The 12,269-nt window shown below is 39.4% G+C and overlaps 1 protein-coding gene across 1 annotated transcript; it reads right to left on the bottom strand.

The window, feature by feature from the left end:
* Positions 1–39: 39 nt before the first annotated feature.
* sgk3 (serum/glucocorticoid regulated kinase family member 3) lies at positions 40–11,454 on the bottom strand. The gene is made up of 17 exons (XM_034571981.1): positions 11,191–11,454; positions 6,504–6,684; positions 6,291–6,374; positions 6,017–6,089; positions 5,784–5,859; positions 5,510–5,585; positions 5,083–5,132; positions 4,893–4,950; positions 4,467–4,550; positions 4,235–4,366; positions 3,622–3,734; positions 3,451–3,487; positions 2,217–2,303; positions 1,816–1,911; positions 1,528–1,683; positions 1,219–1,308; positions 40–899 (listed from the first exon to the last, which is right to left on the bottom strand). The coding sequence occupies exons 2-17, from the start codon at positions 6,597–6,599 to the stop codon at positions 729–731; spliced, it is 1,479 nt and encodes a 492-aa protein (XP_034427872.1). The 5' UTR covers positions 6,600–6,684; positions 11,191–11,454; the 3' UTR covers positions 40–728.
* Between the last annotated feature and the right edge of the window lie 815 nt (positions 11,455–12,269).

Raw genomic sequence — 12,269 nt, forward strand, 5'->3', positions numbered from 1 at the left:
TAAATAAAACAATGTATTACTACAGAACACACACTCAGATTATTTATTAGATTTTTTTTTTATTACTCTGTATGGAACTACTAAAATGACCAGGTGAGAACAAAGCATCGTGGATCTTGAAGTATTTTGCACTTTATGAATAAACACAGACAATTCACAATAATAATAAAAACCCACACAGTACTCGAAAAGACAAAGTGAAAAGTAACTGATAAAAGTAGATTTATTTCTTTTATAAACGTGACCTATAAACCAAAATGCATATTTCAGTGGTCTTTCAAGTACTCCCCTATTTCCAACCTAGTTACTGTGAATATGATACACGAGTTTGTTTTATACAGTAATTACATGGACAGTCAAACGCTGACATTTTAAGTCCAGTGAATTGCTCAAGTCTTTCAGAACCTGATTCTTTGATGTCATTGAAGGGACAAATTTAAGGCTTTATAAAGGCTCATTGTTGAAACTTACAGAAATTGCATTAATAGCGAATGGTCGTCCTTAATTCTTAAAAACATCATCTGTTATGTATAATATATTTATATAAATACAAATAGGTAAAAAATAAAGACTTTTCTGGCACTTGTTTTTCCAATCACAATATAGTTTAGTGCTGTTTCCTATCAGCTGCTTGCTTTGGCATCATAGAACAAATTCATCCATGGTAGAGATGTCTTCCCTTTAATCAAAATAAGTTACGATGGTTAAGGCATTCGTGGGGGAATGTTTCACTGGAAAGAGTCATCAGAAGGTGGGGCGTAGGAGAAGCCCACAAAGGCATCGTCGGCCTCCATTACACTGGCGTTGACTACGGAATGTTCTTGAGACCAACAGACGGAGGTGGAGACCATCTCCTCCGTGAACTCGGTGTCAAAGTTTGAGATGTCACAGTACGAGCTCTGGGGGGGAGAGAGGAGTAAAAGTACCAGACGTATTAAAATTCATGGAACAAATACAAGACAAAATGTCTGTGTGCTCGGTCTGTACACACACACAAGAAAAGAGCTCTAATCAAGTGGAGAAGTAAAAACATCAGGATGGGTACATCACGCTGTGGAGGTGTTCTGAAATAATTTTAAATCAGACTACTTGTCTTGTTATTAAAGGCTTATAGGCTGCATTGTGACTTTACTGGATACACACATGTGACCTTTAAGCCAGAAACAGTTAAAATACTAAAAGGATAAATAAAAAATAGAAGAAACTCAAACTATTTACCACTTTGGGTAGGAATGGGGGAGGGATCTTCTTTTGTTCAAGGTCATCCCAGTTGATGGAGAAGAAGAAGCTGTGGGCTTTGATCTCATTCTGAAAATGAAGAATATACAGTACATTAACCTGGACATAACTATATATAAAAAGGAAGTTAGTAAGATTTAAAAAAAATCATAGATGCCATACATTTGTTTAGCATCACCAGGTATAGGACGTATACAGATCAGCCACCAGGGGGAGCTAACATTTGAAATTCGGTCATACATACATTGACTCTTATCTGGATGGTGAGAGTGCAATAATCCCACTTACAAAATCATCCCTGGACCCAAGTCTCTGTGTGCCGTCTTTCTCCAGCAGGGCCTTGAGCAGAGACCAGGCGGTGCTGGACGCACCGGGACGCATGGCCAGCTGCTTGTGGAGGATGTTGTCATACATCTCATGTGTGTCCCTGCTGTAGAATGGCGGCTGGGATATGAGAAATAAAGAAAGAGATGTAGAGGCAAGTAATGACATGTGTGATGACACTAACTGCCAAAATCAAATCTTTTGTAATCAAGAAAAAAACAAAACATAATAGGGATCAAAGCACAGACTTACCAGGCCGAAGAGCATCTCATACAGCACTGAACCCAGACACCACCAGTCTACTGTATTATCATACGGCTGTTTCCTCAGGACCTCTGGAGCCAAGTACTGGTCATTTGAAGCACGCAAACATAATAATATAACATTAACTTTGACATTTTGCTTAAAATAAATCAACCAAATGTATGTAAACTACTATTTTTATCTTAACTCTGGAAAAAGTGATTTATAGCCCACACATACACAGCAGTATGGTGAGTTGGAATAAACACATACTTGTGAAATGATTAACCACACCTAATTACAAAAACGGTGTTAATAATTGCATCTTTCTGACACTGAGGGTGAGACTTCTTTGGACTACCCTGTTGCAAAATTGGCAGTAGGCAGACAGGTAAAAAAAGAAAACATACCTCAGGTGTTCCACAAAACGTGGTGGTGGTGTCGGTCTGAGAAATGCCTTCCTTGCACAACCCAAAGTCCGTCAAAACGATATGCCCCTTTTTAAAGAGGAGAGGACACAGGGACATTTTTAGACAACATATGCTGCACAAGCAGCTCATTATCCCCGGGGACTGAGGGATCTATTGTTGCCGAGGAATGTTGGCAGCGGTGTAGCTCAGTCAGACCCATTCACTTTCTCAGTAAGGCTCTGCAGGAAAATCATTAGTAAGTCCTAATCCAATCACCCTCATTCGGTCCAGCTAGAACAGGAAATGACACTGTTGTCAACTGGTGTTGAAATGTTACACGTGGAAAAGAATGAAATGCTGTAAACTGTATGTTAGGTTCTTATGTAATAAATATGAAGCGAATATGAGACTTTGGAACTATTTTCTGATAACATCACCTGTAGTACATTATAGACTGATGCATTCACGTGGTGTCGGAATAGCGGGAAAAATTTGTTCCCGACTTGGAAAATTTACATCAACACCACCTCAATTGGCTCTAAATAGTAACTATTAATGTGATGTTACCCTGTATGTCCATTTCTCACAAGTGCCTAACCCCATACCCTTTAGCCAATAAAGCATTTTTAAGATTAACATGCATACACTTAAAATGATCTGCTCTATTTGCTTTGTTAGTATGTAAATATTAGAAATAGGTGTCAAGGTGTTGTTTAAAGACTGTAAACACATCTAACTGACAACACATCTTGTTTACAGCATCCATGTCCTTTCCACATTCTGACTTCAGAGCACATGAACACACCAAATTCAGAACCACAAGTCAACTCGAGAATCTGGACCTTCCGAGAAGCAGGTGAATGAACAGTTAGACCCTTATCACTTCTGTCATGACCCTCCCTGAACAGTTCTATCCAACACAGGAGTCCTGAACAAACTGAACTATAAATGAACCAAACCCAAGGCTTTCATTTCAAATTTTTAGGTATTAAAGTATTAAAGTATGCAGCCATTACGAGTAACTGGAAAGTAAGATTGACAGGCTCATAAATTCTGAAAATCACATTGACTACAGAGTAAAGTAAGGAAATATGAAAAACAGAAACTTAAGACAGACAAATCTAAGCAGCACTTATGTATTAAAAACAATTATGTGCGGTTAAGGGAAGATTTCGATTACTGTTATTTACTGTAATAACTGTCAAAGTGATTGTATAAAAACAGGAATACTCACTTCTTGGTCAAGGAGGATGTTTTCTGGTTTCAAGTCTCTGAATGAAACACACAAATTTCAATTTAAGTAAGTGACACAGGGCACTGGCAGATTTGGAAACAGTAATTTCAAATACCCACTGCAAAGCCACATTTCATGGGTTAACTTACTGTCGATGAATCTCAATCATACCTGTAAACAATGTTGAGCAAGTGCAGATATCCCAGTGCACTTGCCATTTCAGCGATGTAGAATTTTGCTCGGGGCTCTGGAAAGGTCCGCTCTTTTTGAAGATGGAAGAAGAGCTTGAACAAAAAGTTTCAGGTTGATTATTTGATGTATTGTATTGTATTGTATGTTTCACTGAGCTGTTCATATTTTCATTGTACCTTCATAAACCAGTATATAATTATGTATTATCACATTGACTGGAAACCATAAACACTGATCTGATTCTATTTTCATCTGACGTTACAGGTTTTTGTAATCGTCCTGTTCAGAAAGGTTGGAAGTTGATGTACTTGTCTACAGATTGTAGTTAGTCACTCACACATGGCAGCCTTAAAAAAGGCTGACCACACTTGAAGGACATCCATTTAGGAAGTCACTCTCTGAGTCATTCTTTATTCTCAGTAATTCCGTGACCTCTAGTAAGATTTTAAACAAATGAAGGTATGTTAACCAGCAGCAGTTCTTACTCTAAGGAATTGTATTAAAGCTATTTAAGTGAGTCATTCTCATCTTGTCTTGACCGTGTGACTGATTTCGATGTGAGTGCATTATTCACAAAACTGAAACAACTCACTTCTCCTCCATTGATGAAATCCAAGACGAAGTATAACTTGTCTGCGGTCTGGAAGGAATAATGAAGCCCAACCAAGAAAGGGTGTTTCACATTCTTCAGCAGCACGTTGCGCTCTGCCATGATGTGCTTTTGCTGATTTGAAAAAGGGCTGATTTTAGTAGAAGAACAATAACTCATGCACACAATACTGAAATGTGAATAGGCTGAAGGTCATATTTGATTTTAAAATTACCTCTTTCCTGTTGAGAATGACCCTTTTCTGTAAGACCTTGACTGCATAATACTTTTCATCGTGTTTGAGTTTCGCGAGGAAAACCTGCATCACAAGGGAGAGAACACAGACAGTGTAAACCAGTAAAACATTCCCGATTTGTTTTTCACTTCCTGCATGGAGAGGCCAACATATGCAGAACTAAAACCTGCTGCTACCTCAAAGTCAAAAACAACACAGAAACATTTCAAAAAGTTTCCAACTCGAATGTAGGTAAAGCAAAATATATATCCGTCAATCTAACTGCCAAATTGAGTTGTGAAAGTGATTTCGATGTAATGAAACTATATTTTATCTATGTAAACAGAGTCACTATTTTGCAAACTTGTGAATTTTCCCTCTGTGTTGAAAATAAAGTAACTGTACTTTTCAGTATTGTGTGCATACCTTCCCAAAACTCCCCTTTCCTATGACTTTTAAAAAGTCAAAGTCGCTGGGTTTGGCACTGAAACAAAAATTACACCACATTCATTTGTGTTTCACTTGTTGAAGTTTAAAATAATCAATAATAAACAGCAAGGCAACCTGCCTCGTGCTAAAATATTAACAATGTCAGAGCACTCAGTAGTGAACATACAGTGGATTTCCAGAGGGTCCCAGGTTAATGTTTCTGGAGGTAGAGTTGTTCTGTTAAACAGCAGAGAAGACATCAAATGGGTCAGACACAAAGATGAATCTAAACCCTAAAACTGAGACTAACACAACACTGGTTAACAGACGAGGGATTCAAGATTCAGTGAATCAATCCTTTATCTGTGCTACACTAAGAAAATATCAGTAAGTTAATCTGTATTCATATTTAGTCTCGAGACTCTTATCAGTGCACAGCATCTACAACTCTCTGGCACAGCCTGGACACAGCAGAAAAACAGGAGGAGGACCTAATGACTCCACTACACAACATATTAACACAAAACATGTAGTCAGTAGGAAAACAAAACTACGAATGAAGAAGAACAAAGAAAATGATTCATCAAATTGCTCAAGACTAATTAATTGCTTACTTTGTCATCTTCATCCTCAGAGGCATCTGAAAAGTTCTGCATTTTGTCCATCAGTAGAAAGGTCCTCACATCTGGACTGTGATGTTTAAAAACAACCAAACAGTTCAATTAGAGACATGTCATGAAGTGAAGCACGAAAAACGCAGAACCTTCTTGATTTTCTTTATTCCATTCATTTCGAGTGTGAAGCACGGTTAAATTATTTTGACTTCATTTGATTATTGGACTCACATAATAATAATAATAAAATGACACAGAGAACATGAAAACGTACTGGTTGCAAAGCTGAGGATCTGTTACGATCCTCTTGATGAACTCATGCAGCCCTGCTCTTCTTTGCATGATGAACTCTGTTGGATGGATATTGTGTTACAGAAATACAATCAAACACAGCACTCAAGGTCATAAACATGCTATAAAACATCTGGAACTGTATTTCTGTTGGATGATGGTGTAAGGAATGTTTTACTTCATATTGTAAAACATGAGCATTGAGTGAACACTTACCGGGGTCAAAATTATCCCCAAATATTCTCTTTGCTGGAATTTTCAGGTTCATAGATGGAAACTGTTTTCTTAACTATGTTAAAAGATATGGGAGAAAATCACACATGGGCTAGTAAAACATCAATGGCTACAAGTATACAAATGATTCAAAATGTAAATTTGAACAGAAAGACATTTAAAGAAAGACAATAAATACATTTAAGACATAATTTCTGGTTATGTGTTCCGGACTTTATATGCTGTAAATTGAAAATGACAATAAGCCACAACTTACTATGTTGTAGAGTTTGTCAAATTCAGCGTATCGCCTGAAGACAAACCATTCTTGTTGTCGAACAGAAACTATCACTTTGTAAACCTGAAAAAAAAGAAAAAGGATAGTCTGTGTTAACACAAGGGGTCAATGTGGCCAGTTCCTATGATTTAATGCTACACTGACAAAATCATTTTCTGAATCAATTCTTCTCAGAAATGCTAGTTGACGCACTGTGTAACGCTTTTTCTTGTCCATCTGCTCATTGTGGCAGGGTATGCTGACATTGGGGAGACCGGATTGCTCCTCCATCTTTGGGGCCGTCGGCATTCAAAGGTGCAAGGTCATCAAGTAATGAGTCCTCCAGGATGGGACTTCAAGTATACAACTGGTCCATGCCCACTCCGGGTCACTGCTGCAGAGGAGAAAGCAGAACAGGCCAGTCTGTTATTCAGGAAGGGAAACTGGGGTTTTTGTGCCCTCCAGACATTTCAACCCACAGTGGTCATGTTGCCTAGGCCTGATATTATAAACATCAATCCCTGAGTATTACTTTATAAGCAAATCCTCATGTATTCATTATGTCATAGACATAGACATTTTTCTATAAAGCAAAAAAACCTATGTCTATAATATAATTAATAGTACACATCAAATTAATTCATTTTCAGAAGTTCTTATCAAAGTGATGGATATCCAAGTGTTTGCTTTTCCTTCAGTTTTGTTTAGTTTTTCGATGATTTCAAAACTGGGTGAAACGTCATTATTGTCAGCTGAGACTGACTTGTGACTCATCGAGAGTTAAGGTGTCACATGAAACAAAAGTACACTCCGTTTTTTAGTTGGGATGCTAATGGTAAAATGGAAAAGCCGCTCTTTTACAGCAATGTCGGCTATTGTAAGGTTTTGCCTGTAAAAGCATTCCTGGTTGAAGCCTCATGAAGAGGTGCTTTGAGAGTAAAGTGTTGTGAGAGTGCGCAGGCAACAACAGGGGGGGGGGGCAGTCAGTGAGCTGCAACATGACGGCAGGGAGGCTGCCTCCTCCTGAGTGACCAGTTAACTCACTCCTTCCTGTGAATAAACCACCCTCCCTCTCATCGGATTATTCATTGTGAAAGAACACTTGTATAGATCCCATAGATAAATATCAATCACCCCAGGGGAGAAACAAGAGTCTATCTCTTCCACGTGTATCACACACCACCCTGTTTAACATGTGAACACGTAAACCACACACACACACACACACACACACACACACACACACACACACACACACACACACACACACACACACACACACACGCACACGCACACGCACACGCACACACACACGCACACGCACACACACGCTGGGTCTGTGACATTCTGGCTGGTTCCCCTCAGTGGAGAGGTATTTTTAAATAACCATCCAGGGGTCTTTGAAGCTGGAGTTACACAGTAGGTTGAGAGTAGAGTAAAAGCCTGCAAACTCCTTCTTCTTCCTAACCTTTAAAAGAGGGAAATAAAGCTCCTCGCTGAAGAGACTCCTTCCCCTGACAACTGTAATAACAAAGGAGTTTATCACTAGGAGAAGAGTCAAAGAGCTAAATTATAATTTGTTGCAGTAGATGTTTTTTCCTGTGTTCATCTGTCAGATCAAACAGAGAGAGATGCATTTCTTTTCTTTCAACACAAGTTATGTAATGTCTGTTTCTTTTTCAACAAAGCTCTTTGTCTGCTGCTCTGACTGGTCCATTGTTTGATGTTGGTGAGGTCAGCCTAGTTTGTCCAGTTGTGCTTTCGCCCCTTCAACCGCAACCCTTGTTACTCTCACTACTGATGTTTGTTCACAACACACAGAAAACCGGCTTTTAGCAAACCTTCTCCAACTGCAAATTTGTCCTGAACGCATCCTGGAGGGTCATCTCATTCTGCTCACGTTGGGGGTGAGGGAACAGCAAGAGAGAGGCCCTCTTTAAAATGCATGTGCGGAGTCAGAGGGACCTTCACGGCCTCTACATCACTAGCTCCCTTTTACTGTTTTCTTTGAACTTCTGACTTTCTCTTACGTTTGTTTTAGCTCGGCCCATCTCTTATCTCCAAGATAAACCAAATAGAGATCAAAGGTTTGAACCGTTTCCTTTTTCACAACTGTTATGCTGAAACTGTTACATCTTAGGTTAAAACAAGGCCTAACTTATCTTTCTTTTTCCGTTTCATTGGGCCATTACGCCTTCAATAATTCATCATACCCTAAGGTGAAAATGTTTCATCCAACAATAATCGTTTTTCATTCATCAATGACTATAAAACAGAGATATGCATAAACTCCTGACAGAAAAGTATATTAAAACTGTTGCTAGTTTGGTTTAGTCCTTGCTAAGTTAGTTTCCACTGATCCACTAATCGGCAGTTTCAGCTCTCGTTAAAACCGGATCTGAAAAGCCATCATCACGTGAAATCAACAGCAGCTAGATGTAGATTTCGTCTAGCAGCCACTTTGAATGGGAATGCTTAGATCATCTTGTGTGTTTGAAACCTGAGGTTTGTGCAGCTGTGGCTGGTACACACATAAGTGCCCACATACTTCCCTGAGCTGCCCCACATCTGTGCCTGTTTTACGGTTAACTGACTCTACGTCACAGGGTAGGTCCTGCTTTTTAACATTCCAGAAATATTTCCTCTTCAAGGGGGAAATAACCTATAACTGTCTGGTGCAGCTTCCATTTTCAGCTGACACTGCATCTCCTTCATAAGGAATGCCGCCTCCTACCACACCCGCAAAAAGACGCCAACAAGTTTGTTATGAGGAATGAAAACCTAAGTCGTGATGACAATGAAGTGGAAAAAGATGAACGTTACGCAATCTCCCTAGCTTCGGTACCAGCCCAGCAACCCCTGCATTCATGCCACAACATGAATTAACTTGTGGTGACAGGCGCAAATATGCTGGGCTACTACACAGGATCCAAAATAGCTGACTTCCTGCACAGCTCGAGTACACGCATCCTTGCCGGTGGATATCCTATGAGGATGTTGCACATACAATTTTTCTCTGTGTGTGGCTGGGCGACATGTGTGAAAAGCACTTTTTAGTGAGAAAACAAAGCAGAAGTCAGGCCATGATGGTTAATCCAATGTGAAAGCAAGTGGGGATAACTTGCTTATCAGCACATGAAGAGCAAAACGTCCTATTTCAGTTATAACCTTCACATTTACATAAACACATTTATTAAAATAACTTAAGCAGTTTGGATATATTTAAATTAGATCTGTTATTTCCAGGATAAAACTGAATGACAAACATGATTCTAGCTTGTAAGTGTCTTATTATAATGCAATAGTGATTAAAGACGCGCAGCTGAAGCAGGTTGAACTCGAGTCAACCCCAGTGCGTGCAAACGACTTCAGCATCTGGAACAATTCCTACCCCGACCTGACCGTCCAGACAGCTTACACACATCCACTGTGTCTCCAACTTCCTATTAGAAACAGGTCGGAATCAGCGAGTGCACTGCATGGGGAAAATAAATGCCTCATCCCCCGTGTGGGAAATTAGAAATGACACAATGTTCAATGCCCCAGCTTGGCACAGCGGAGCAAATTCTCTGCACATGAGGTCGACATGTGAACATTTGAATTAATGTGTGTGTGTGTTTTAGTGTGAGGGTTTTTACACTCTCACATCACAGTTATCACAGAGCTGTCAGATAGTTGACTGTGTAAACTTATCAAATCCATTGTCTTCGTCTTTTATCGCTGAGAACTTGTCTCGTTACACACACACACAAAAGGAGATGTTCTTCTTAGACAAATGTTATGTTAAGGAACAAGCTGCAAATCTTCTGAACTGACAAATAAAAAGCAAATGAAGCAGGTTTCTACGTTAATATTGAAGCATAGTCAGAGGAGAGAAGATTATATGAAGAGAAGGATTATAAAGGCAGGTATCGTTCCTGTCACTGCAAAGGTGCATTTGATGTTAACTGAAATTTACGTAAAAGTATGACGAGAGGACAAATATGAACATACACACCATCCACCTTAGAGATGGGGGTTTGCCACAGGCAATTCAACACAGATGACTCAACATCCACTGTGGGGGTTTCACTTTGACAGTGTTTACCTTGTTTGATTTGACAGTTTGTCAGTTGTTGACTACACATACTGTAGGCGTTAAGTCTAATATTTCAATGTATAATCCCACTGACTCACACTTTCTCTATCTGGACCTCTCTTATTTTTTATTGAACACTGGTCTATGAGGTCTGACACAATTTTTGTACAGTCACAGTAGAATTGTGTGTAGGTGGGTGACCCCCCCTACTTCTGTTTTATTTAGTCAGAGGCATTTCCTCAGCTCACAATTGTTTTTGGTCACCCGGAGGCTTTTGTATGTTCTCACACCTGTGCAACTTTTAAAAGAGAAACACCAGCACAGATCAGGTGTGTTACGGGAATAATTCTCCAGGCCAGGAGGAAAAAGAGAGAGGAGAAACGAGCCATTGAAGGAGGAGCACGAGTCAAAGTGAAACACACACACACACACGCACACACACGCACACACACACACACACACACACACACACACACACACACACACACACACACACACACAGAGAGGGCTGACATGTTCTAACAGGCTCTCAAATGGCACACACACTATAAACAAAACACTCATAAACACACATAGCATAAAGCTGCTACGTCCAAATTAGCCAACTTAGCTTTGTTCTTCTTCCGTTTAACTTCTTCTCGACTTTTAGTGTTTTCCTCGAACACGAAAGAACGTATGTAATGGCTAACTTTAATTAAACACAACGTTAAGCTACTTTGATCCCTGTAATGCTTGGTTTGCAAGGCAGCTATCAACCCGGCCGAGTCAAAGCTAAGTTAGCCAACATGACACCAAGGTAACGTCTCCATGGACATCACGTACCTTTCGGTATTTTGACGCCGTGTTCGTGTATTTCCGTAGTTTCCAGTGAGGATATTTCTCTCCACAGCGTTTAAACCGTCACCGAAGTGATCGTGTGTCCCGTGTCAGTGAGGACAGAAGCCCCCCATGGACTGACAGTGTGTCCCCTCTCTGTCCAGCAGCGTCTGACAGGAGAAGATGAAGAAAACATCGATCTGTCCCGGACGAAGAAAGTTCCAATGAAATTTGTCACGGGACCCCAGAGATACTACCACTGTCAATTCAGGGAGGAAACACAGAGTGTGTCCGGTGCAGCCCTTCAGAACAAGACCGGAGACTACAGCTGGAAGTAGCCATGTATAGTAAAACCTTATACTACACACAATACTCGCAATACTAGGTCTTAGTATAATAATAATATTAATATTTAGAATTTCATTTTCATACTACTTTAAAATCCAACTCTGGTTACTTTGTGGAATAAAGTTTTATATACAAAATATATGGACAGCTTATAACCACCTTTATTTATTGTTTATAACATGATTCGTTATTTATTATAGAAATAAGCCTACCCTTAAATGCAACAGCAATAATAATACAATAATATGATGGATATTAACATAACTTTCATGGGCTGTACTTTCACTTTCGGTACTTTAAGTAGACTTGTATGTGTTTCCAGTTCTTTTCTTTTGATTTCAGTAAACATTTGAATACAGGGCATTTACTTTCATGTAGTATATATATATACTAATAAGTAAAAAACCTCCATTAGTATATGTTCCACCCTTGATCGCTGGATCAATTCACCTTGGGGCTACAGAAAATAAGACTCTTGATACTTCTAATTGTATCTTTGTACAATATTACATTAACATGATAGTTTTTTTTTGTGTGTGTGATTACATTTCACATTATTATTTCTTCAGAATCCACAGGAGCCCCCAAAAGCTTTTATTTTGGAAGGCATACTAAGAGATTTCCGTTCTTGTGTTGTGTTTCTCTTAATGCAAATTGGTTCACGCTGAGGAATGACAACAATGAGAACTCAGACAGTTTAACAGTGTCACCTGCAGGTCGAAAGACAGGACAGGACT

This window comes from Hippoglossus hippoglossus, chromosome 20 (assembly GCF_009819705.1).
Source record: "Hippoglossus hippoglossus isolate fHipHip1 chromosome 20, fHipHip1.pri, whole genome shotgun sequence".
NCBI lineage: Eukaryota > Metazoa > Chordata > Actinopteri > Pleuronectiformes > Pleuronectidae > Hippoglossus > Hippoglossus hippoglossus.

Bases quoted from the DNA above. Each gene is read 5' to 3' on its own strand.
- sgk3 (XM_034571981.1), bottom strand. From the start codon at position 6,599: ATGCCGACGGCCCCAAAGATGGAGGAGCAATCCGGTCTCCCCAATGTC. The intron at 5,133-5,509 runs GTAAGCAATTAA...GCTGTTTAACAG, and splicing joins CTGAGGATGAAGATGACAAA to AACAACTCTACCTCCAGAAA. The intron at 4,367-4,466 runs GTAATTTTAAAA...TTTTCAAATCAG, and splicing joins TCATTCTCAACAGGAAAGAG to CAAAAGCACATCATGGCAGA.